Genomic DNA, 25,142 nt, shown 5'->3' on the forward strand with positions numbered 1-25,142 from the left:
AAAATAAAAACATAAAAGTTCTAAATGTATTTGGATGACATTGAGTGAAATATGTATTGGATTTCCAAGCTGTTTTCTAGTTACCTCAAATGTTGGATATTTGGAGTGTCATTACTCCAGAGTTGAGTGCATTCTTGTAGTAAAGTCAGAAACACAAGGAAAACTTTTTTTCTTCTTAGCAAGGTTGAGCCATTTATGTATTGCTACCAGTGTTGGGACTAACGCGTTATTAAGTAACGCGTTACAGTAACTACGTTATTATTGTGGTAACGAGCACGGTAACTAGTTATTATGCCAAAACCAGGAACGCGTTACTCGTTACTGGGATTTAGATAGGCTCGTTACTCGTTACTTCGTGTGGTGGATATCGCGGAGCTTCCACAGATTCAATAACATTAGCAAGTGGTGGAAGCCAGCAGGTGGATGAAGGAAAGGGAGGCAAGAGGAGAGACCAAGCGGCCGCCGGTCCGCGTGTCAGGTGAACTGAACTTCAGGTAAGAAGTTATGACCTGCAGTCTATCGGAGTCAGATATAAACCAAGTTTAGGTGGAGTTTATTTTCGGTATGCTGACATTTTCGTACTGCGTGCTAGCTAGCATGACGGAGTTTCTATACAGCTGGGTGGGTGCTATGTTACTGATGTTGAACTTTATTTTGTTCATACGGTTAATTATTAGAGTTGCCAACCGTCCAGTAAAAAACAGAATCGTCTCGTATTCAGAGAAAATATTACGCGTTTCGTACTGAGGTGAAAAGGAACACAGTTTGTCCCGGACTTCAGCTACAATGAAAAAGACACAAAGCTGAAGCTGCACAGCTGCCTCTTCTTCTCTCATTCTCTCCTCTCCTGTTTCTACTTCAATCACGAAACTGATCAATGATCAGCTGATTGGCTTTTTCTCTTGTTTGTTTATCGCCCACTTTACGCCAGAAAGAGGAAACCAGCGGATGTCGCGTTAAACAACAGCAGCACGTTTAAGCTTGATCAGCTGTTGTTAGAATTTATTTAATATTAATTTCTAGTATCAGCTGATGTTTTTGGAGCCACAGCTGTAAAGCTGCTGGTCATGATATTGGTTTGTATATCTGGTGAGAGGAAACATGCAGATGAAACCAGGAGATGTCCTTACTGAATCATCAGAGCTGAACAGGTGATGGAGAAACAGGTTTACCTGTTAGGTGACATGAATGAGTTGAAGGGAAGTTATGAACTGTTTCTGAGAGACAAATAACACCAGGATCCTTTTCTAAGTAGCTGACAGCTGGTAACTGTGCAGGGGCGGGTCTAGCAAAGTGTTGCCAGGGGCCAGGTAGGGCATTAACAGGAAAGGGGGGCACAAAGAAATACTTTCTTATTCTCATTTAAAATATCTAGCTTTTAAAAAAATAATTATCTGAGTCTTGCAACAAACAATTGATAGATTGATACATATATACCATCAGAACAGTGTACATCACTGTCACAACAGTGTTTATTTTCATTCAAAGGCTTTATGATTTTTCCTATAATGGTGGGCGGTCTCTAGTCAAGATGCCCGGGACGATTTTTTTTTTTGTCCCAGTCCAGCTCTGTATGCAGCTCATCTGCAGTCTGGTGTTACCTACATCTTCCTATTCAGAAGGCAGAATTTCCAAGTTCGGAGTATAATCAAAAGCACCACGACTGCAGTTTTTGTGTTGGATGTAAAAAGTAGGCTAGAATCATGGCGGCGGTCAACGACGGTCCAGGCGTGATTTCTCTCGTGGAAATGTGCACATTATTTTTCCTTTCTGTTGGTAGGTGGCACAGTGCACTTGTGGCAAGTAAGCAAGCTAGAAGACTGGCAATCTTGCTGGGTATGCAGTTACAGAAGCAACACATTAACAAGAGAATTCTGAGTAAAAGTAAAGTTACTTTCCCTAGTAACTAGTTACTTTGAAAGTAACGAGTAACTTGAAGTAACTGAGTTACTTTTTTAGAGAAGTAACTAGTAATGTAACTAAGTTACTAATTTAAAGTAACTTACCCAACACTGATTGCTACCAATACCAGACAATACTTCTTTGCACTTTAAAACCCCACTGCAGCAACACTGGCTGTACGGATGAAAGATTTTACAGTTGTTCCACCGTTTGATGTTCACTGCCATCATCTTGGACTGTTAACTTGGGGTTAATGGGGCTGCGCTGACGAGGTGAGGCAGTGTTCCAGTTGAAAATTCCACAAATTCCATTGACTTGTGGACATGGAAAACTACATGTATAAAGGCTAATTTACACTGCCTGTAGCCCTGCTCTCAAAAGCTGACACAGATGTAACTCTGTATGTGTAGCTGGTTTTAAGAAAGAAGTGCTTAAAGTTCAAGTTTTTAGAATATGTGTAGCGCCATCTTGTATCAGTTACAGAACGTTACATCATCGGGTTGGTTGGAGTCAACAGACATTACATTAGTTTATGTTAGCTAACTAGTAACACAATCAATAACTCAGGGGAAAATAAGGACTGTAAAACTTTTGTGCTGCTTTTCCTCACCAGGCCCAAACTGCACAGTCAGCTGTTAAAACAGTTTCTCACAAGGTGTGATCAGCATTATTTTATGTAATAATATTCTCTTTTCCCAAGCACATCCATACGTTTTTGGGGGGGGGTTTTGTCACACCACAAGCATAACTATGTTTTTTACCAAAACACGACTGAAAATCTTAACCGCATTAACGCGGCAAATCTCCGTTAGCAACTTAGCGCAGGTCGCCCCGTGCGTGGGGCTGCACGGCGTCTACGCATTAGCGCGGTTAGTTCGTCAATGCGTTAGCGACATACAGCCCGGTAGCAGTGGCAGGCGCCTTATTGGCAATCGCAGCACTAAGATGTTTCTTGTAGTTGGTCACCATTTTTTTCACACATTTCAGCAGGGATTATGCCCCCACTCTTCTTTACAGAAATTCTCCAAATCCTTTAATTTTCTCGGCTGCCTGTTGGCAACTTCAAGCTTCAGTTCTGATTCTCTCTACAGATCAGATTTATAGGATAGAGGTCTAGAGACTGGCCACTCCATGATCATAATGTTCTCCTTTTTTAGCCACTCTGTTGTTTACTTGTTGGTATTTAGATCATTTTCATGCTTTAAGACCCGTGTACGACCGATCTTCGGTGTTCTAACTGAGGGAAGAAGGTTCTCATCCAAGATCTTACAGTACAGCCCTGTCCACTGGCCCACTCAATGTGATGAAGTGATCCTGTACCCTTAACAGAGAAACAGCACCAATGCACAATGCTCCCATTTCCTTGCTTGACTGTAGGTATGGTATTCTTTGGGCCATACTCTGTATTTCTCTTCCAGCAAACACAGTGGGTTTAACTGTCACTAAACACCTCAGTATTTTCTCCCAATCCTTCTCTGAATCATTTAGATGTTTGCTGACAATCCTACGATGGATCTGTACACGTGCCTTCTTAAGCAGGGGGACTTTGCAGATGTAGAAGATTTACAGTGTAGTGTGTTACCAGTGGTGTCCCAGTGACTGTGGTTCCTTTTGGGCTGATCCACCAACCTTGAGACTTTGAACAATTTTTGCAAGATTTTGCATGGAGCCCCAGACCAAGGGCCATTGATAGTCATTTTATATTTCTTCCATTTCCCAAAAAATTGTACAAATAGTTGTCACCTTCTCACCAAGCTTCTTGCTGGTCTTGTAGCATATTCAAGCCTTATGCAGGTCTACTGTATTGTCCCTTTGGTCTTTCCCTTGTTAGTGGAGAGGCTGGAATTGAAGAAATTGTTTTGGTGGACAGGAGTAATGTATACACACAGCAAGTTGAGACCAGGAGTATCTCCAGTCAACTGATTGATTGATCTATTGTAGTTTGTGTGCCACGTGGGCACTCAGAAATCTGTGGGACCCAGAATTCTTAGTGGGTTGTAGGGGATCAAATATTTTTTTTCACTCAGGGACATGCAAATCAATTTAGGATTTTTGTTTTTTTGTTTTTTTCTTGGATTTTTGGTTGACATTTTGTTGCTCTTCATTAGAATGAAACTAACATAGAAATTAGAGACTGTTCATTTCTTTGTAAGTGAGAAAATGTACACATTCAGCAGGGGATCAAATAATTATTTACCCCACTGTATGTCACTGAACACTTAGACCACACTTTGAGCTCCAGGAACATAGTCATTAATTTTGATATATTACAAACAAGCTGAATAGTTAGTAAAACAAGAAACTAGTGCATGAATGCTCTTTCTTATTATTAACATTTGATGTAACGGAGTGATACAGGCACTTGAGTTCAAATGATAACGCTTTATTTTACAAGTTTTATATTTTCCAGCTAATGTGGTAAAAACAAAAGACTATAAACTACAAGGATATTTTTTTAGACCCCTCATAAAGCCCCTTTTAAACACTTTCTACTTTCCCCCACTCTTTCTTATTTTCTCTGTAGTCATTCACAACTTAAAGTAAGATTTTAAAAAATAGCTGTACTCAACTGATCTATTCTACCTGCTTAAATGATTATGTGCAATGATGATCATCTCAGTGACGTAACTACATTCTTTTGATCAAACGAAATTCTTTTGACAATCTGTGATTCAAGTTTATTTTAAAGATTCCTCAAGACAGTATTTTAAAGGACAATAAAAACAAAAAACATTTCTAAAACTATAAACTGTGTATTTTCTGAACCCCAGACATGACAGTCTACTGTTGATGATCTTTGGAGTTCTTGTAAAGATGTCTCATTCATCTTTTTTGCTGCTTTCCCTTTTCTTCCAAATGTGGCTCAACTTCAACTCTTCATGCAGCTTTCTTTGATTGCGCACTGATGTACTTGATGCAGACTAATAGGAAGGACCGCATTATTTTGAGCTGAGACATTTTCTGTATTGCTTAAAGCATACATACTCAAGCCTTGCTAACAGTTGGAGCTTTAAGTTATCAAAAAGGAGGTAGAAAGTGGCGCATGTGGTTTCACAAATGGAAGCCACATGTGCAGGTCATGCTAGGTGGTTGGGTGGTGTGGACACCCAAGTTTATAAATGTGATAACTTGAGCACAAGGTGACGTAGGATTTTGAAATTCATGCCATAGGGGCAGCTACTAAAAATCTCAGATGAGTTAGAATCTCAGTGAATCTTCAGTCAGAAGTAAAGTTTTCTGAAAATCATGTGAATACGACAACTAAAGAACAAGGGTGATGGAGGATTTTCACAAACTACTAAATATCTTGGACAAGTGTGAATCTCAGTGACCTGGACCTCAAGGTGAAGGTCAGAGGTCAACTTTTCTGAAAATTTTTCTGAATGCAATAATGCAAGAAGGAATTCACCCAGGATTTTGAAATTGATACGATAGGTGCATCTTCTAAAACTCTCGGACAAATTTGAATCCCGGTGACCTAGACCTTAAGGTCAGAGGTCATTTTTTCTGAAAATTCAAACTTATACAATAAGGGGGCTCTACTAGGAGGCTGAGGCAGTAGCAGTGGCGGGCGCCAGCATTTTCTGTTCTAGGTGGTGTTTCACTTTCTTACTGGGGTAAATCACCATGATAAATGGTAAAATGGTAAATGGCCTGTATTTGTATAGCGCTTTACTTAGTCCCTAAGGACCCCAAAGCGCTTTACACATTCAGTCATCCACCCATTCACACACACATTCACACACTGGTGACGGCAAGCTACGTCGTAGCCACAGCTGCCCTGGGGCGCACTGACAGAGGCGAGGCTGCCAATCAGTTATCATGATATATGATAACTTGAAATCACTGCCTACTGACCAATCAGTTCTCCAGAAGATAGCATTAGCATTTCTGGAAGATCCCTCGTATCTCTGTGGGGTGTAGGAGAATGCAAGGTTTTTCAGTTGAACCTGATGTCTTAATGTTAGATGCAACATTATTCTTTGAATTATTTTTTTCTGTTGACAGAAAACAGTTTTACAGGTGTTTTAGTGTTCTATGAGCATTAATATAGGATGCTAAAACAGTACACCTACACTATACTTGCTGACCTCAAATCACTTTTGCATGTAGACTAAGCCTATTTTTAAATTCTGTTTTAACACTAATCCTTACTCTCTGACCCCTAAACAATGTTTATGTTTTTTAGTGCAAGTTTTTAAGCTGTAGTTCATCGTTAATTGTTAATCTTGTGATTTTGCACACAGAACAAAAAACAAGGTAAAAGACATTTTGTTGCAGATTAAAAGTACATACAACAATATTTAATATTTTTTCCAAATCACCAAACTAATACACGAACATGCCTGTGGCAATGTGACCCGCAGTTTTGATTCTTCGAGCTGTAGACCCTGTTTAAGGGTTTGAGAGAAAACACTAAATATAAAAACAGAATTCAAAGGTAGTCTACTTACAAATTTCATATGAGGTCAGCAAGTACAGTGTAGGTGTCCTGTTTTAGGATCAGATATCAATGCCAATAAAACAATAACATTCCTTGTTACGGTGACATAAAAAATCAAGGAATAAGTTTTCATCTAAAAGTTATTTTTTATTACTGATGCTCATTAAGGAAACAAAGACAGTTTATGCTAGTAAAAATCGTCCTCTTATTAATGCACAGAGGTCCGAGTGACCTTGCAGGCATGGTAATGCTATTTTCTGTAGTACTGAATGGTCAGTAGGCAGTGATTTTATACCTCTTGATCTCTAATCAGGATTTTAACCTACAGGTTAGGTTCACAGCATAAGCACGTGGCGATTTACCCCGGTTAGAAATGTACCACCTTTGTAGTGCAAAACACCGAGGGTGAACCCTGAAGTTCCCTGGATAAGCTGGACTCCTGCTTACTAGTTTAGGCCTCTGGTCATATAAAATGTAGACAGCTGTTCTGCTACCCAGTTGTGGCAAAAATGTACTTACTGCAGTTATAAGATCAGGAATTTGAATCTTTGGTCTTCTATTAAATGTATATGGAATAAAAAGATTTGAGCAGATTAAGCCAGTTGCTTAATCTATATCAGAGCAACAGTGCCTTTTTTTCTATTTTATTTTCTGGTGTAATGATGATGGCTTTCCTCTTTGTCACAGAATCGAAATAAAAGCAACAGCCAGTTACAGACAAGCAGTCTTGTGGCTGGACAGGACTTTAAAAGAGGGACAGAGAGGGTGGAGCTCTTACTAAGGAAAGCATATAATTGTATGGACGATCCCCGACCAAAAACAGACATTAAAAGCAAAAATTCTGGGGACTGAAAATAGGCATCTGTCTGCTGTTATAGGTGGTGTGTTTTGCCCAAATATTAGAAAAAGACAATCAGTGCTTCATCTTGGACTCCTCATGCTGTCAGTCTTCTTGTATGGGCACTTCTGCAACTTGTCCATGAGATTCACTAATAGGAGCATAGCAGCTGCTGTCCTAGCACAGTAAAGACAGGCTAAAGGACAGGTGATCTATATGCTCCTCTTCGCATAAAACCTGAATTTTTCAGGACAACCAAAACAAGATGGCCTGCATCAAACACACTGTGTCACACCATTCTTGGCTTACATGTTTGTTTCAAGAATTACATTTGCATTACACAAAGTATATAAGACAGCAAACTTTGTTTGTTGGTTAAGTCAAATATGTACGACTGTGGCTGTCATCTTAGCTGCATCATGGTGAGAGGCTGTACCAGAAAGTGCCCTATGTAATCCACTTCTGTGATTCTGACGCCATGGAGATCAAGTGCACATAACTCAATAGATATATCCTGTATAGATGTTTGTATAGAAGTTATTATTGTATGCTGCTGGTTTGACAAAAACCTGGGTGTGACACTGCATAATATCAGTGTTGTAAAACAAAGTCAAGATGATGCTGGTGGTGGTTCTTGTCAATAAATCATGTTTACAACTTAATTTTAAAGCAAGCATGTTTTTTTCATAAAATATAAAATGTGTTCAATTTCTAGAAAGTTTGCGTGCTACTTTCAGACCTTCTGATACCTTTGATATGTATGTTGCAAGAATACAGTTGAATTATTCAGTTATGACACACACTTTCTTCTGGTTTCCCAGATAGAAAGATAACATTGAATGATGTTTAGTTTTCATCTGAATCATCATTGTAGTCCAGACTGAAATCTCAGTGCTAAATAAATGTTGAATCAGTGTTAAAATACTGTTGAAACCGACAGTGTAAAAGTAATGACATTGAAATAACACAGATTCAAAGTTGACCTGTTATAATTGATTGATGATCTATTTATAGTTGACCAGGTGACAACAATGATGCTGAAATGTCATGGATTTATAGTTGACCAGAAAATTATGACTAGGTTTAATTAAGTGGTCTGGAGAGCAGGGAACATATAGGGAACATATAGACATATAGACTTTTTGAATACAGGATGTCTTTTTAAAGAAATTTAGGAATAAAGCAAAACCAAATTCAAATAATAAAAGCAAAACAATCAAATCACTTTAATTGTATTTATCTAATTAACCTACTCTGAGCTAATGCTGATTTTATTTCTGATCTTTGAGGGGAGTAAGATTAAAGAGAGACCGGGCACGCCTTGGCCAAAAACACAATGATCTTTCGTTCATGCTGGAATGTCGCAACAAGAAAGCAGTATTTCTTGGAACTTCAGGAATACTTTTACCCTTTCCACAGATGTAATGAGAGGTACACCAGGGTAACTTGAAACTCTTCCAATTCCCTCTTTATCAACAAAAACTCTACCATCTGCCAATCCAGGACAATTCATGGTTCAGGGGTGGCTGTAGCTCAGGAGGTTGGTGGTTTGATCGCTGGCTGTTCCAATCAACATAGCAAATATCACAATATACACTTTCCCATTCAATTTTATTTATACACTGCAAGTTCACAGCAAAGTCAAGGTGCTTCATATACTAAGGTAAACAACCTACAGAATTAGAGAGAACCCCAACAATCAGATGCCCTGTATGAACAGTACTTGGAGTAAGAGACGTCCAGCAAAACCAGGTTCAAGAAGTGGGAGTCATCTGCCTCGACAGCTGGGTGGGTGACGGGAAAGAGGAACAAGAAAAGTAAAAGTATGTTGTTTTGTATCTTTCAGAGTTGCAAGGCCTTGTTGCTTAACAAGGTCACTGAATTTTATTCTGTATACATTTTTGTGTTTACAGTAAGTTTGTAGATGTATTTTTTTCCACATTGCTCTTGTGATAAACAGCCTCATACAGACATGGTTACATATACGGAAATGGAACGGTATTTATATAATACTTTCTGCTTTTCTAGTCTTATTGACTAAAAAGCATGCTACAAGACAGGTTCGTACTGTATATTTACTATTTTTGGATGCAGATGTGTGTGTATTGATGTTTGGAACTCATCTGGTTCCTTGTTTTTTGCATTCTGCTAATCACAGTTTGTGGCACAAACAGATTCATCAATAAATTATAGTACAGTAGGTATTGGTGAGAGCTTAATTCTGTATGTTTTCTAATGCATGTTAGACATATCCTGCTTTCTTTAATATTATTTGCATTATTTACAATCATAAAAGTTAGAAGGATGTCTTCTTGTTCAGTCCTGACACACTGTTGATTTTAAACAGGCGTTCCTTTAAGACAGCAGGCAACAGGTCACTAAGTTGTCAGAGATCAGTTTTCAGATGAATCTGTCTCTTCAGTGGAGCCGTCACTCTCCACCTCCATCCTCCTCCTGTGGTGGATGTTCCTCCTGGGTGATGCCTTCTTCTGCACTTCCTTTAGCCCCCCCACAGCACTACTGCTACTGTTACTGCTAGGACTCACTACAATTTGAGCAATCCTGGACAGCAAGAGAACAAAAGATTACAATTAAAAAAAGAAAAGAGCAAAATGGAAAAAAAGCAAAGTTAAAATATGTAGAAATTGCACTGGAGCTCTACTACGTTTGAACAAGAGAGTAGCAGCAGAGCAACTGTTTTCATGCCAGTGAACAGAAGTCTGACAATATCAGAATCAGCAGCTTGGACATTAATTAGATTTTGACCTTTGAAACCCACAAATTTACATATAAAAGATAAACCAGCAAGAGAACATCACTGCTGTGATTTTTCAAAAATTGATAAGTAAGGACAACTCTCTTGGTGGCGCTGTCACTTGGTGTCACTTGGTGTTCGCTCGCTTTGTGGTAGAGTATCACTTCCTGTTCCTGCTCAAACACAGTGGTGTTTCTGAGTAGCTTTTCTGCTTAGCAATTTAATTTAAATCTTTTGATACATCCCTTTTTCATAGTATAATCTTAACGTGCTTCATCTGAATCACCCTTTCTGTGTACTCACTACCTAATTTATAGCCAAAGTATTCACTGTCTCTTTACTGTTTCGCTAGCTTAGCTTAGCTCGTAGCCGACTCGTTAGCACCATGGCTACTTCACCTGTCCCTCCTGCACTTTCCTGCTCATTGTGTCAGATGTTTAGTTACTCCTCGGCCTCCTTTAGCAGTAATGATACCTGTAACAAATGTAGTATATTTGCAGCTCTGGAGGCCAGGATTACTGAATTGGAGACTCGGCTTCGCACCCTTCATTCACCCGTAGCTAGCCAGGCCCCTGTAGCTGGTGCAGCCGAAGATAGCATAGGCCCCGCTAGCTGTTCCCGGCAGACCCCAAGCAGCTGGGGAAAGAGGGCGGCTGGGTGACGGTGAGGAGGAAGCATAGTCTTAAACTGAAGCCCCAGGTACACCACCAACCTGTTCATGTGTCTCAACTGTTTTTCCCCACTCGGCGACACACCCGCCGGGGTCAAACTCTGGTAATTGGTGATTCTGTTCTCAGACATGTGAAGCTAGAGACACCGGCAACCATAGTCAGTTGTCTTCCAGGGGCCAGAGCAGGCGACATTGAAGGAAATTTAAAACTGCTGGCTAAGGGTAAACGTAAATACAGTAAGATCATAATTCACGTCGGCAGTAATGACACCCGGTTACGCCAATCGGAGGTCACTAAAATCAATATTGAATCGGTGTGTAACTTTGCCAAAACAATGTCGGACTCTGTAGTTTTCTCTGGTCCCTCCCCAATCAGACCAGGAGTGACATGTTTAGCCGCATGTTCTCCTTAAATTGCTGGCTGTCTGAGTGGTGTCCCAGAAACGATGTGGGCTTCATAGATAATTGGCAAACCTTCTGGAGGAAACCTGGTCTTGTTAGGAGAGACGGCATCCATCCCACTTTGGATGGAGCAGCTCTCATTTCTAGAAATATGGACAAATTTATTAAACCCCCAAAATATGACTATCCAGAGTTGGGACCAGGAAGCAGAGTTGCAGTCTTACACGCCTCTCTGCAGCTTCTCTCCTCCTGCTACCCCCCAAAACCCATCTCCATTGAGACTGTGTCAGCTCCCAAAAAGACAAAAACAAACCAAAAACCAGCAATAAACAACTTAAACATAAAAATCACAAAGAAAGAACAATACAGTATCCACATCTGAACCAAAGAGTAAAACAGTGAAATGTGGATTATTAAATATTAGGTCTCTCTCCTCCAAGTCTCTGTTAGTACATGACTTAATAATTGATCAACAAATCGATTTACTCTGCCTTACAGAAACCTGGTTGCAGCAGGATGAGTATGTTAGTTTAAATGAATCAACACCCCGAGTCATTCTAACTACCAGAAATCTCGAAGCACAGGCCGAGGGGGCGTGTGGCAGCAATTTTTCACATCAGCCTATTAATTAACGAAAGACCAAGACAGACTTTTAATTCATTTGAAAGCCTGATGCTTAGCCTCGTCCACCCCAGCTGTAAAACTCAGAAACCAGTCTTACTTGTTATCATCTATCGTCCACCTGGGCCTTACACAGAGTTTCTCTCTGATTTCTCAGACTTTTATCTGATTTAGTGCTCAGCTCAGATAAAATAATTATTGTGGGTGATTTTAACATCCATGTAGATGCTAAAAATGACAGCCTCAACATGGCAATTAATCTGTTATTAGACTCAATTGGCTTCTCTCAAAATGTAAAAGAACCCACCCACCACTTTAATCACACTCTAGATCTTGTTTTAACGTATGGCATAGAAACTGAACATTTAACAGTGTTTCCTGAAAACCCTCTGCTGTCTGATCATTTCCTGATAACATTTACATTTACAATAATTGATTACACAGCAGTGGAGAGTAGACTTTATCAAAGTAGATGTATTTCGAAAGTGCTGTAACTAAGTTTAAGAATATAATCCACCCACTGTTATCATCTTCAATGCCCTGTACCAACATAGAGCAGAGCAGCTATCTGAACGCTACTCCAACAGAGGTCGATTATCTTGTTAATAATTTTACCTCCTCACTACGTACGACTCTGGATACTGTAGCTCCTGTGAAAACTAAGGCCTCAAATCCAAAGTACCTGACTCCGTGGTATAATTCTCAAACACGTAGCCTAAAGCAGATAACTCGTAAGCTGGAGAGGAAATGGCGTGTCACAAATTTAGAGGATCATCATTTAGCCTGGAGAAATAGTTTGCTGCTTTATAAGAAAGCCCTCCGCAAAGCCAGAACATCTTACTATTCGTCACTGATTGAAGAAAATAAGAACAACCCCAGGTTTCTCTTCAGCACTGTAGCCAGGCTGACAAAAAGTCAGAGCTCTACTGAGCCAACAATCCCTTTAACGTTAACTAGTAATGACTTCATGAACTTCTTCACAAATAAAATTTTTATCATTAGAGAAAAAATTACCAATAATCATCTCACAGATGTAATATCGTCTACAGCTACTTTTAGTACCATCAATGTTAAGTTAGACTCTTTTTCTCCAATTGATCTTTCTGAGTTAACTTCAATAATTAATTCCTCCAAACCATCAACGTGTCTTTTAGACCCCATTCCTACAAAACTGCTCAAAGAAGTCCTGCCATTAATTAATTCTTCGATCTTAAATATGATCAACCTATCTCTAATAATCGGCCTTCAAGGTGGCTGTAGTTAAACCTTTACTTAAAAAGCCATCTCTAGACCCAGCTGTCTTAGCTAATTATAGGCCAATCTCCAACCTTCCTTTCATATCAAAAATCCTTGAAAGAGTAGTTGTCAAACAGCTAACAGATCATCTGCAGAGGAATGATTTATTTGAAGAGTTTCAGTCAGGTTTCAGAGCTCATCACAGCACAGAAACAGCTTTAGTGAAGGTTACAAATGATCTTCTTATGGCCTCTGACAGTGGACTCATCTCTGTGCTTGTCCTGCTAGACCTCAGTGCAGCGTTCGATACTGTTGACCATAATATCCTATTAGAGCGATTAGAACATGCTGTAGGTATTACAGGTACTGCGCTGCAGTGGTTTGTATCATATCTATCTAATAGACTCCAATTTGTACATGTAAATGGAGAGTCCTCTTCACACACTAAGGTCAATTATGGAGTTCCACAGGGTTCAGTGCTAGGACCAATTCTATTTACATTATACATGCTTCCCTTAGGCAGCATCATTAGAAAACACAGCATAAATTTTCACTGCTATGCAGATGACACGCAGCTCTATCTATCCATGAAGCCAGGTAACACACACCAATTAGTTAAACTGCAGGAATGTCTTAAAGACATAAAGACCTGGATGGCCGCTAACTTTCTGCTTCTTAATTCAGATAAAACTGAGGTTATTGTACTCGACCCTGAAAATCTTAGAAATATGGTATCTAACCAGATCCTTACTCTGGATGGCATTACCTTGGCCTCCAGTAATGCTGTGAGGAACCTTGGAGTCATTTTTGACCAGGACATGTCCTTCAACGCACATATTAAACAAATATGTAAGACTGCTTTCTTCCATTTGCGCATAACATCTCTAAAATTAGAAATATCCTGTCTCAGAGTGATGCTGAAAAACTAGTTCATGCATTTATTACTTCCAGGCTGGACTACTGTAATTCTTTATTATCAGGATGTCCTAAAAACTCGCTGAAAAGCCTTCAGCTAATCCAAAATGCTGCAGCAAGGGTACTGACAGGGACTAGAAAGAGAGAGCATATTTCTCCTGTTTTGGCTTCCCTTCATTGGCTTCCTGTTAAATCCAGAATTGAATTCAAAATCCTGCTCCTCACATACAAGGTCTTAAATAATCAGGCCCCATCTTATCTTAATGACCTTGTAGTACCATATCACCCTATTAGAGCACTTCGCTCTTGCACTGCAGGCCTACTTGTTGTTCCTAGAGTATTTAAAAGTAGAATGGGAGGCAGAGCCTTCAGTTTTCAGGCCCCTCTTCTGTGGAACCAACTTCCAGTTTGGATTCGGGAGACAGACACTATCTCTACTTTCAAGATTAGGCTTAAAACTTTCCTTTTTGCTAAAGCATATAGTTAGGGCTGGACCAGGTGACCCTGAATCCTCCCTTAGTTATGCTGCAATAGACGAGGCTGCTGGGGATTCCCATGATGCATTGAGTTTTTCCTTCCAGTCACCTTTCTCACTCACTATGTGTTAATAGACCTCTCTGCATCGAATCATATCTGTTATTAATCTCTGTCTCTCTTCCACAGCATGTCTTTCATCCTGTTTTCCTTCTTTCACCCCAACCGGTCGCAGCAGATGGCCGCCCTCCCTGAGCCTGGTTCTGCCGGAGGTTTCTTCCTGTTAAAAGGAGTTTTTCCTTCCCACTGTCGCCAAAGTGCTTGCTCATAGGGGTCATATGATTGTTGGGTTTTTCTCTGTATTTATTATTGTGCTATCTACTGTACAATATAAAGCGCCTTGAGGCGACTTTTGTTGTGATTTGACGCTATATAAATAAAAATGAATTGAATTGAATTGAATTAGCCATTAATGACATTAATGTATAAAAAATTATAAATTATATTATTCAAGAGAGTTCATTTTTCTTGTTTTATAGTCTTGTGCCACTGGGGGGGGTTTAATTTCAGATTACTTCGATGCTCTTTGCTATCAATCCAGTCTACCTTACTACAATCTATACTAACTTTATACTGTCTAGGGGTTGAAAAGCAGCTCTGAAAACTCTTGAAGCATCTGCTTATAAAATGTAGAATTCAGTTAGCTTAATCCTTAATAAGAGTAAAACAGGTCAGGTCAAAATAGTACAAATCATTTTTTTTCTGTTGTAAGCCTACACCAGATCTGAGGAATCCCTCACTTGTCATATAACACATTAACACCTGGTTACAGCTACCTAATATATGGGGTAATGTTCCTGTTGTTGATATGTTTATTATGTGTATTTATTGCATATTATGTGCATAGATGTGCAGTCTCACAGTTTGTCCAGTTCCTGGTCCATCTCTGGGTCAATGAGCAGCTCTGCCTTACTGGGTAACACTCCTGCAGAATCAGGGAAACGAAAAGGTTCAACATTCAAACATTTGAAAGCAACACTAATGTAATACAAACCAAAATGCACATTTTTTGACTGATGTAATGCTTATGCACTGTGTGTCAATAAGACCCAGTGTCTCATTGACACACAGTGGTGGTTGAACCCACCAATAGTTTGGTTGATGGCCTCTTGTTTAGCCAGACTCATAAGGAAGCTGTAGTAAGAAATTCTGTCAGTCTGCTTCAAGATTTCCCTCATACATGACCTGGGGGGATGACTGCGCGCGCACACACACACACACACACACACACAAATAATGACAAATCAGTACTACAACTGGCACTGAAATTGTTGTGTGGTGAGGTGGGAATATTTTTGCAAACATATAGTGTATACGCACAAAAACGCTTCAGGCACAAATCAGTGATTTATTAACATTTTTCCAATGTAATTTTTCGTACTTCACAAACAAATTTAGTGTATCTCACCAGGGGTACGGACAAAATACAGCCTTACTGTCTTAGGAAATTTAAACACGTGTCTTTAAAATGAATACTTTTTTTAAAAATTCATCATTATTATTGCCTTTTGGTCATTATTTATTAGTTTATATTTTTTTTTTTTATTTACAGATTACAATTAAAATTTAAAAAATGAAGCACCTAAATACTGGCCTAGACGCACTAGATGCAATGTGAAAATCCTAAGTTACTTCCTTAAGTAATCGCATTCACAAGATTTTAAGTGAATTCTGACCTTGACCTTAAACCCAAAGTCTAATGGTAGGAATTTGAAAATATTACATCAGCTACATCACCTTCGAGAGTTATCGCATTCACAAGATGTCTACATGAAACTAAAAGAATATATTGGTGGGTGAGAACTGGAGTGTTTACCTATGTTTGGACCTGTCGCACAGGGCGTCTATACACTCAACCAAAGTGGAAGGCTCCACCCCATCTTGTGGCCGCTCCTCTTTGTTGTTCTCCTCTGTGGACACAGATGGGATCTGCTCGATGGAGGTGGATGTGGGGACGATGACAGTGTTGGGACTCTTACCTGCCAGCAGATCTTGGTAGATTACCAGCACACAGTCCAGGAACTCTACAAACACAATGGATGAATTTAATGGACGTTTCCTTTAACTTCTACAAAAACAAATCACACTATTAATCTTTACATACATTTTATTAATTTAATGAGTCCCTTTATTTTATTAACCCATATTACCATTCGGTTCCCTGGATTAACATTAATCCCCTCCCTTTTTTAATGTTTTCAGTCTGTTTCCTAGATTTCCTATTTCATTAACTAGGTTCTCTTCATTTAATAATCAGTGCACATGAATTATTACCATTTTCCCTTATTTTCTCTATATAATGCTTTGGGTTTTTATTCTGTTCCTTTGGTTTATTAATCCTTTCCCTCCCTAAGTTAATTAATTTGCTCTCTTTAATTATTCTTTTCATCACTTGGTTTAATACCTTGGTAGTAAAACTGCAGCTGGAAAGCATAAAGAAAATCAGAGAAAGACATCAGACAATCGATGGTGTCGTCCATCACAGCAATTCTAGAGGAGGAGAAAACAGCAATCATTACCCAGAAATTTTCAGCCTGTTAAGATCTGTTGTGTTCAAAATGTGCTACATTGAAAATGTGCTCAAATGAATTACAGAGGATTATATACTCTGCAAAGCACTCAGGTTTCATCTTGATGTGACATAATCAAGATGAAACCTTGGGAAGTTACTCTTACTGCTGACCTGGCGGCACTCTGAACCAACACCACCGGAAAATCTGGACACAGTAACTGCAGCAGGGACCTGTATTCCAGCATGGAGAGCAAGTCTGGAACACAAGACACAAAACATATGTTGGCTACAAATTACACAATGACTAACCATCAGTTTTAAACAGAAAACTCATGACAGCACAAAACTGTAACACATAAAACTGTCAGTGACAACTAAAACAATAATGTAACACTTATAACATGAACATAGTTTTATTTTTTTATTAATTACAAATACAGTCACATCAAAAACTTTGTCTCTTTGATCTGCAAGGATTTGTAAATTCACTGATTTTGAAAAAGCATGTTGTTTTAAGTCACTGCAACCACATCAAGAAGAAACATACAGCATCACACAGATTTAACTCCTCCGGTGTCTATTTAATGTCTATATCTACATTTGCCAGCTTCCTAAGTATCCCATAATAAACTTTAGATGTAGTCAGTGTGTCCTGCTGGGATGTTTCAAGAGTACAGGGCTATTTGGTCCCTGTACAACTGTATTCACACTTATTTCTAGTGGGTGATAGAATCTCCCAAGGCTGCTTTGACTGATTTTGTCCATGATTTTTATGGACAGAGTTTTAAGGTCAACAGGTCCAACCAAAGGTTGTAGTGTGTCAGGGTTGGTAGTCTCAGAATCTCATGTCCGCTTTTTACAAGTGATGCTCACTCAGTTGTCTTCATTATGGCTCAGGTGGTAGAGCAGGTCACCTAATAACCGCAAGTTGGTGGTTCGATCCCAGTCTGCCCTAGTCTGCATGCCAAATATCGTTGTACAAGATGTTAGTCCCATATTATTCTCTGGTGGGAGTGCATGTGAATGTTAGACAAAAAGCACTTAGAACCAGCATAGAGAAAAAGTGCTTGTGTGAATGGATGAATGAAACAAGTTGTGTAAAGCACTTTGACTGAGACAGAGTACAAGGGCGCTATATAAGAATCAGTCCATTTACCATTAAGAGATACCCTCCAGCTCGGAGGATTCCAGAGTTTGGTTCGAAGCTAAGTGTTAAGTGTCTTGAATGAGAATTAGGACCACAAACTGTGAGGCCAGAGTTCTCAATCTTAACCCAGAGTGCACATTCTGGGTTAAGAAAAAGTTGCTGTCCCAAGTGGTGAGGTCTTAGTATCTCAGGAGAGTGACAGATGGATAGGTCTGTCATCAGCAGTAGCACAGTAGCAATAACATCCTGAGAGTGAATCCAGGCTGGGATATTTCTGTCTGTAGTTTCCATGTTCTTTACTATGACTACATGGGCTCTCCCTGGGGCTACTCCAGCTTCATTTCACACTCCAGAGACGTTATTGTGTCCTCACCTCCACTTTTGCCAATCTGTCTGTAGCATTTCCAGAATACTCGAATGAAGGATGCTCTGTTATGTGGAGTGGCCTGGATGTAGTTAAACTCTCTGAAGAGGACGTGGTTGCTGTTCTTTACACTGCTGAAACTACAGAGACATTACAAACCCAGATATATTATATATTTCACACACACACACACACACACACACACACACACACACTTACTCGATTTCTCTCTGTGATTAATAAAGTCTCTCTGACTCTGATATGTCTATATAAATAACTTTCTCTCGGGACAAGGAAGGGAAGCTGCGCTTGCCTTATCAAAGCTCCCCGCCTGTCTATTAACATGTGCATCCATCCTTTACATTACTGCCACCTTGTGACCACAGGGAGTTAGAATTGCTGCAGCTCTCTCTGGTTTGAGGGCGTGTCCATCTCCTGGCCAGCAGCTTTTTTTTCTGGTTGTTTTGTGCATGTGCACTGTGGATAAATTGCTAGTCTTTAACGGTAAACTGATGGGAGACCAGTGTGAGAAACAAGCTGCCGTTGGCTCAGCTTTCACTGCTCTGACACCAGTAATAAACTGTGCTTTGTATGGAAACACAGGCACCATTACCCTGTAAATTAGCTTCAGTCAGATTCAACATAACGGATGAGTTTCTTCTTGGTAACCACCTTGGCCAACATGTGTAATGTAGAGAATATGGTGTGAGAAAAAGTTTTTATTAACTTCTTTAGTACTGTGACAATAATCAAGATGGGATAGTAGCTCAGACCATGTCTGCTCTAATAAAACAGGCGAGTTAACCAGGCATAGACTCAGCAGCGTTTTCAGATTAACATCTATAAGATTTCCCGAATGTAGATTTTTTTCATTAATATGTTTAATTCCCCAATAGATGTATGCACAAGCTTTTCAATTCAACTGTTTTTATTATTAATGTATTTTAATACACTTTAAAAAATCATGATGAAGGACTGTGAAACTGAGCTCTTAAACAACAATTTCTTTTTTAGAGATTAGATTTTTCAGAGATACGTGATGCTCACACAACAGCCACACATATGATGAATATGATTAATATGATACTCTACATTAGGGCTGCAGCTATCGATGATTTCGGTAATTGAATAATGTATCGATTATTCCATCCATTAATCAAGTAATCAGATAAGTTACTTATTCCACTCTCCGTGTTCCAGATGTTCAATCTACAGATTCATCATTTTCACAGACTTTTCCTGTCTGTGTGTCACTGTGGAATGCAAGATTAAAGACCTGAGGGGGGCCTCCATCTCCAGCTCGTGCAAATGCACGTAAGTATCAATATGATCTTCAGACAACAATGAAATGAAGATAGTATTGATACGTATAGCTTATGCATTTGCGCGAGTTGGAGATGATAATCCTTTTAAACCGTATGACACACCATTCCTTGAACATGACGAAGTAACAACAAGAACACGGTGAGTGGAATAAGTAAACAAATCTAACTAGTTAACGTAAGAACCTGTTAACCTGAAGCACCGGAGCTGCAGTCTCACTGTTTCAACAACTGTGTGGAACCTACTATTCAGCGAAGTAGCGAATCACTCCGAACTGGTTGTATTCCTCTTTGTGTTCTAGCAGCTGGATCACAGCATCATTCAGGTAGAACAGCACATTGCTGTCCGCTGGAACACAGACACACACAGAGATTATAAAGTTAGCCTAGGCGCTAACTGACACAGCTAACAACACACGACCTACCGAGATACTGGTCAGCGGGAACCGTGGGGTTCAAACGGTTCATTCTGCTCTTCCCAGAGAAACCCACTGAAACGAGACTTAATAAATACGCAGCTATAATCGGTGAACAGTGCAGCTATTTACTGTACGTACACTGTGTTCTTATTACTCGGAATTTTGTTAGCTAGCTGTCCTAACATGGTGAGCTGGTGGACTTCCATGGAAACCGCCGGATGTTGTGAGTTACATTAATCAGAGCCCCTCGAACAATACTACTTACAAAGATTCCCCTTTGAAAGCAAATGTTTTACAGAGCTATCAGAATAAAAACTGAGAAAAATTGGAACTTGTATTTTGAATTTACAGTTACAGAAAAATATTCACAAATGTGTAGATTGATATTCTCACAAATAGAATAGAACAGAATAGATCTTTATTGTCACTGTTACAATGCGCAATACCACTGACCACATTGCACCTTATACTGCTCTGATCACTCACTTATTCATTTTCTCTCTCTCTCTCTCTCTCTCTCTCTCTCCCTACATATATATATATATACGCATACATACATATATATATATATACATATATATATGTGCTGTGTGTGTGTGTGTGTGTGTGTGTGTGTGTGTGTGGATAGATAGATAGAAAGACAGATCGATAGATAGACAGATCGATAGATAGATAGATAGATAGATAGATAGATAGATAGATAGATAGATAGATAGATAGATAGATAGATAGATAGATAGATAAAATGAATAAGTGAGTGATCAGAGCAGTATAAGGTGCAATGTGGTCAGTGGTATTGCGCATTAAGTAAGGGATAGGAATGCTGGTTGCTACTATAATAAATACAGTTATATAAATAGAGGTAGGAATGTTGGTTGCATTATAGTATAATAAATATGGTTCATAAATACAGTGTAAATGTCCATGGATTTTAACAGCACAGTTAACCTTCAATCAGGGTGAGGGTAGGGCATGTTTGACAGCCTTGATCTTGACATTGAGTCTGTTTGTCTTTGACCTGATCGACCTGTAGCGTTTACAGGAAGGAAGGAGAAAAAAAAGTGAGTGTCCAGGGTGCAAGGGGTCCTTGATGATGATACTGGCTTTCCACTGAAGTCTGCTGGTATAAATGTCTCTGAGGGGGGTTAGCGAAGTGCCAATTGCCTGCTCTGCCGCCCTCACCACCTGCTGCAGTTTCCTCTTGTCCTCCACAGTACAGCAGTTGAACCAGAGTGTGCAGCAATAGGTCAGAAGACTCTCGGTGGTGGAGCGGTAGAAGTAAATTAGAAGTCTTTGGAGTAATTGCATCTGCTACAGCTTCCTGAGAAAGTACAGCCTTTGTTGTGCTTTTCCTACCTGCTGGGAAATGTTTTTAGACCAGGTAAGGTTTTTACCGAGATGTGGACCCTGAGGAACTTGAAGCTGCATCAATGTAGAGGGCGGAGTGCTCAGATCGCCTTGTTCTCCTGAAGTCAATTACCATCTCCTTAGTCTTGGCTGTGTTCAGATGTAGGTTGTTGTTGTCACACCATCATTTCAGATGCTGAACCACCTCTCTGTAGGCTGAATCACTCTATGTAATCACCCAATCAGTCCTATGTAGGTGGTGTCATCAGCAAATACACTGTGAGCTGCAAACTTCTCATTTAAATTTTACTTAAAGTAATTGATTAATTAATTTTTGTACTGCTTACAACCACATCTCCGTGATTACAACCTCTTAAATCAGTGAATACAAGCACTCGACTGTGCCCTCTCAAGTCAGATCATTATTCTGCAATTTTGCAACACTTCTTTTCACCATGTTGGATTCGCAACTACAAAGCACTGAGCCTGGTTTCCTTCAAAACTTTGTTTAGTACATTAGCACTGTGGTTGATTAGGAAATTAGGAAATTATCACAGACACAGCAGTCCCCCATTCCTCATTAGGAGCAGCAGCAAAAACCTGAGTGAATGATCATTTTAGCTAACGGCACTAGTTAACTAGCTACCCAGCGTACACTGATCAGTAATACACTGTTATAACAGTTCTAATCCTTTTTAACAGACCTGAATGTTGCAGCTGCATAACACACTGTTGATGACGACTGTGATCTGTTATCTTTGTACCAGAATAAAGAGGGAACCCAGAGTATGAGCAAGTCCAGTGTCTCAGTGCCATCCTTTCTGCAAAGGCTTATGAAGTCACATCCACCACAGATTCTCAGGACCACAACAGCTATACCAGCAGTATCTTCTCACTCAGTTTATCCCACTGTTGGCAGTAAAAGAGGACTTAGTTCATCTCTGAGCCCTCACTCTGAACCACAGCACTTTTCGCAGGGACATCAGTACATCACACTTTAAATCACACTAAACTAGTCTTCCTCAGTACTTTCATGCTGACTTACCCATATTTATTATGCTAAAAGGAAGCAGTACCAAGTTCATACCAACACTTACAAGTTTACAAGTTCATAATAAATCCCTGAACTCAACAGATAAAGCTGCCTCTGCTGTCCTTTTTTGTTCTTTTGATTGATTGGTCATTTTGTTTTGGTTAGTCTGTCCAGCAGTAAAGGCCGTTATGAATGATTGAGAATGAGTCTTGTAAGGGCAGACTAATCTCTTTCTTGTTTTTTTTTCGTTTATTTGTTTGTGCCACTTCCCTTAAAGAACCCAGGTTGCAGGTCATACATAGCGTTGATTCCCAGCTAGGCTGTTTGCAGTGCGTGCCCACAAGTAAATTGATTGCGATTTTTCTAAAACTGGGTGTGACAGTTTTCAGTGTAGTGCTATTTGCCTGCACCTTTGGTTTGATAGGTCTCATGTGCAGCTGGGATATTACTAGAATTTATTTCTTTGGCATTTCATTCGACGCCTTAGTGCTTGGTTATATAAATGTTTAAAGTAGATCATCTTTAGTTATTTCGATTCAGAAACAACACAGAATTATAAGTCAAATGTCTCCTATGTGTGTTGTCCGTTATCCGTGGCTGTACTATCCAAGGAAAAAGACAAACTCTCTATACTTAAATATTTCATAAACATTCTTTAAGATACTAAAATTCAACTCAAATTAGAGAGGCTGGGATTTGGTCACTTCGTACAGCCAACAACAATATTAGAGCACTTTTCAGCCCATATTGATTTTGGGGCAGTCAGTTTTGTCTTATCAAGCCACTCATACCTGGAATACAATACCCTCAGAAACAAAGAATATATAACATTCTTTATTTCTTTTTCTAAATTTGTGAAATAGTGATTATTGGATAATCAAACATGTTGTCATGACATAATGCCCTTGAAAGTCCTTGATTCTAATGTTTTGGGGGATTTTTTGTAAGTGATCATAGTGTTTGATCTTTAATAATGGTATAAGAACATGTGTTTATGTCACAAGTGTTTCTGTATTTTACTTATGTTCACACGCTTCAAAATGTTTGGTTTGTTGATTTATTTAATATGCCATTAACCTGCCAGGGTTTATGAAAATGAGTCTGTGGGTAAATCTGGCATATTTACATGATGAATTTAAGTGCTCGTGTTAATTAATAAGTGTTATCCCTTTGCATGGCCCTTGGTGTGCTATGTCCAGCTGATATTGAAATGTGTGTACTCATGTAATTAAAACATATGAACAAATGAAAATAAATTATCTCTACTCTTATTGTTGTCAACAACAGCAACAACCCACAATGAACGGGTCCAGACCGGTGTCTTGACAAGGTAGGGATCCCCGCCACAGTTAGGTTCCCCTGTGTCGGGAGCATGCGCTGGCCTGTCCAAATCACGGACAAACCGTATCCGTCATTCTTGATTTTTAGTTTGCAAACATTTCTTATAATGACTTGTTACTACTGAAATTTTGGAGGTTTTAGCTCTTTATACAATCAAATTACAGGAGGATACATATTACCAGGCATAATGTCGTCGGTTTGTTGAAATAATCCCGTCCGATAATACGTGAGAACAATAAATGTCCGTCTTAATTTTTTTTTCTCCCATGTCCCCTGCGGGGCTCCGTACTGTTGTCACCCACAAACTGAACGGTAACGACACCCATCTTTTACTTTCTCACTAAACTAAAACGTCACGACTTCCACGTCTGTTTAGTTTGAATGGAGGCGGAGTCAACTGGATCCGGTTTCCCTGCCCAGCGTGCTCCAGATGCAGGGGAAACTAATTCCTTCAGATATACCTACCTTTACCTACCTTGACACGACACAATCATTTTATGGTGGCCATCAAATTCTGCACTGAGCTTTGGAGAGAGTTTTATATATCCTTTATTTACCCGGATTAAAAGTGTCGTTGACATTAAAAATGTGTCTTTCGAGAGAGATCAAGCCAAGAGGGCAGCAGAAATTGTAACAAACATAACATAACAGTTCTATAAACTTACTTAAAGTGACCAAAACGCACTGCATTGATGACAATATGGGTACAAATACGCAGAGTCATAAAGATACTTCAACAACAGGCTATTTCTTTCTTCTATATATAACCCAATCATAAATCATGTTCACTACTGTCTATGTACTAATATGAGTAAAAATATTCGACCGTAAAAGACACATAAAAACATCGGAAATCGGTTTTTGGTATAACATCGCTCATCCCAAACTGCACATAACTAAAGTTTAAAGGGCGTGCACGAAACAAACAAGTAGTGTTTACATAGACAATAGTAGTTTTGAGATAGACTTAATTTCAGAGTAGCCAATGAAATCTCTTCTGAGAAAGCAATGCACGCGTTGTTCCAATCAGCTAAGGAAATTCACACATTGAAGGCGGAGCATATTTCAAACGCAACCAATCTCTCTCCACATCTGTCTCCGTCTAGTGAAAAACAAGGAAGCCCATTAGATGAATAAGTAGTCACATAAGTAAAATGTCACTGTATGAATGTAGCATTTTGTTTGTGTGCTGCTTCTTCTCTGTCCATGACAGGTTGCTTATGCAGTCGGACTAAATATTAAAAGTGATTCAGTACTGGAGTGACGTCGTTGGGGTGGTGTCCCGCTCTCCGCCCCGCCTCTGTCTGTCCGGCTCTGGAGAAATTTGAAAAAGCTGAAAG

At 39.4% G+C, this 25,142-nt stretch overlaps 1 protein-coding gene across 3 annotated transcripts; it reads right to left on the minus strand.

Moving 5' to 3' along the window:
- Positions 1 to 8,776: 8,776 nt before the first annotated feature.
- Positions 8,777 to 20,342, minus strand: c7h11orf49 (chromosome 7 C11orf49 homolog). Of its 3 annotated transcripts, XM_031742102.2 has the most exons (10): positions 20,088 to 20,342; positions 19,909 to 20,011; positions 18,350 to 18,480; positions 17,001 to 17,085; positions 16,722 to 16,807; positions 16,297 to 16,341; positions 16,134 to 16,227; positions 15,405 to 15,514; positions 15,179 to 15,242; positions 8,777 to 9,746 (listed from the first exon to the last, which is right to left on the minus strand). In XM_031742102.2, the coding sequence occupies exons 1-10, from the start codon at positions 20,128 to 20,130 to the stop codon at positions 9,578 to 9,580; spliced, it is 930 nt and encodes a 309-aa protein (XP_031597962.1). In that variant the 5' UTR covers positions 20,131 to 20,342; the 3' UTR covers positions 8,777 to 9,577. The 3 variants fall into 3 exon arrangements, with proteins under 3 accessions (XP_031597962.1, XP_031597946.1, XP_031597969.1); XM_031742086.2 differs by having other exon boundaries at positions 16,134 to 16,341; positions 20,088 to 20,340; XM_031742109.2 differs by lacking the exon at positions 8,777 to 9,746 and having other exon boundaries at positions 15,175 to 15,242; positions 16,134 to 16,341.
- Between the last annotated feature and the right edge of the window lie 4,800 nt (positions 20,343 to 25,142).

Source organism: Oreochromis aureus, linkage group 7 (genome assembly GCF_013358895.1).
Source record: "Oreochromis aureus strain Israel breed Guangdong linkage group 7, ZZ_aureus, whole genome shotgun sequence".
Classification (NCBI taxonomy): Eukaryota; Metazoa; Chordata; class Actinopteri; order Cichliformes; family Cichlidae; genus Oreochromis; species Oreochromis aureus.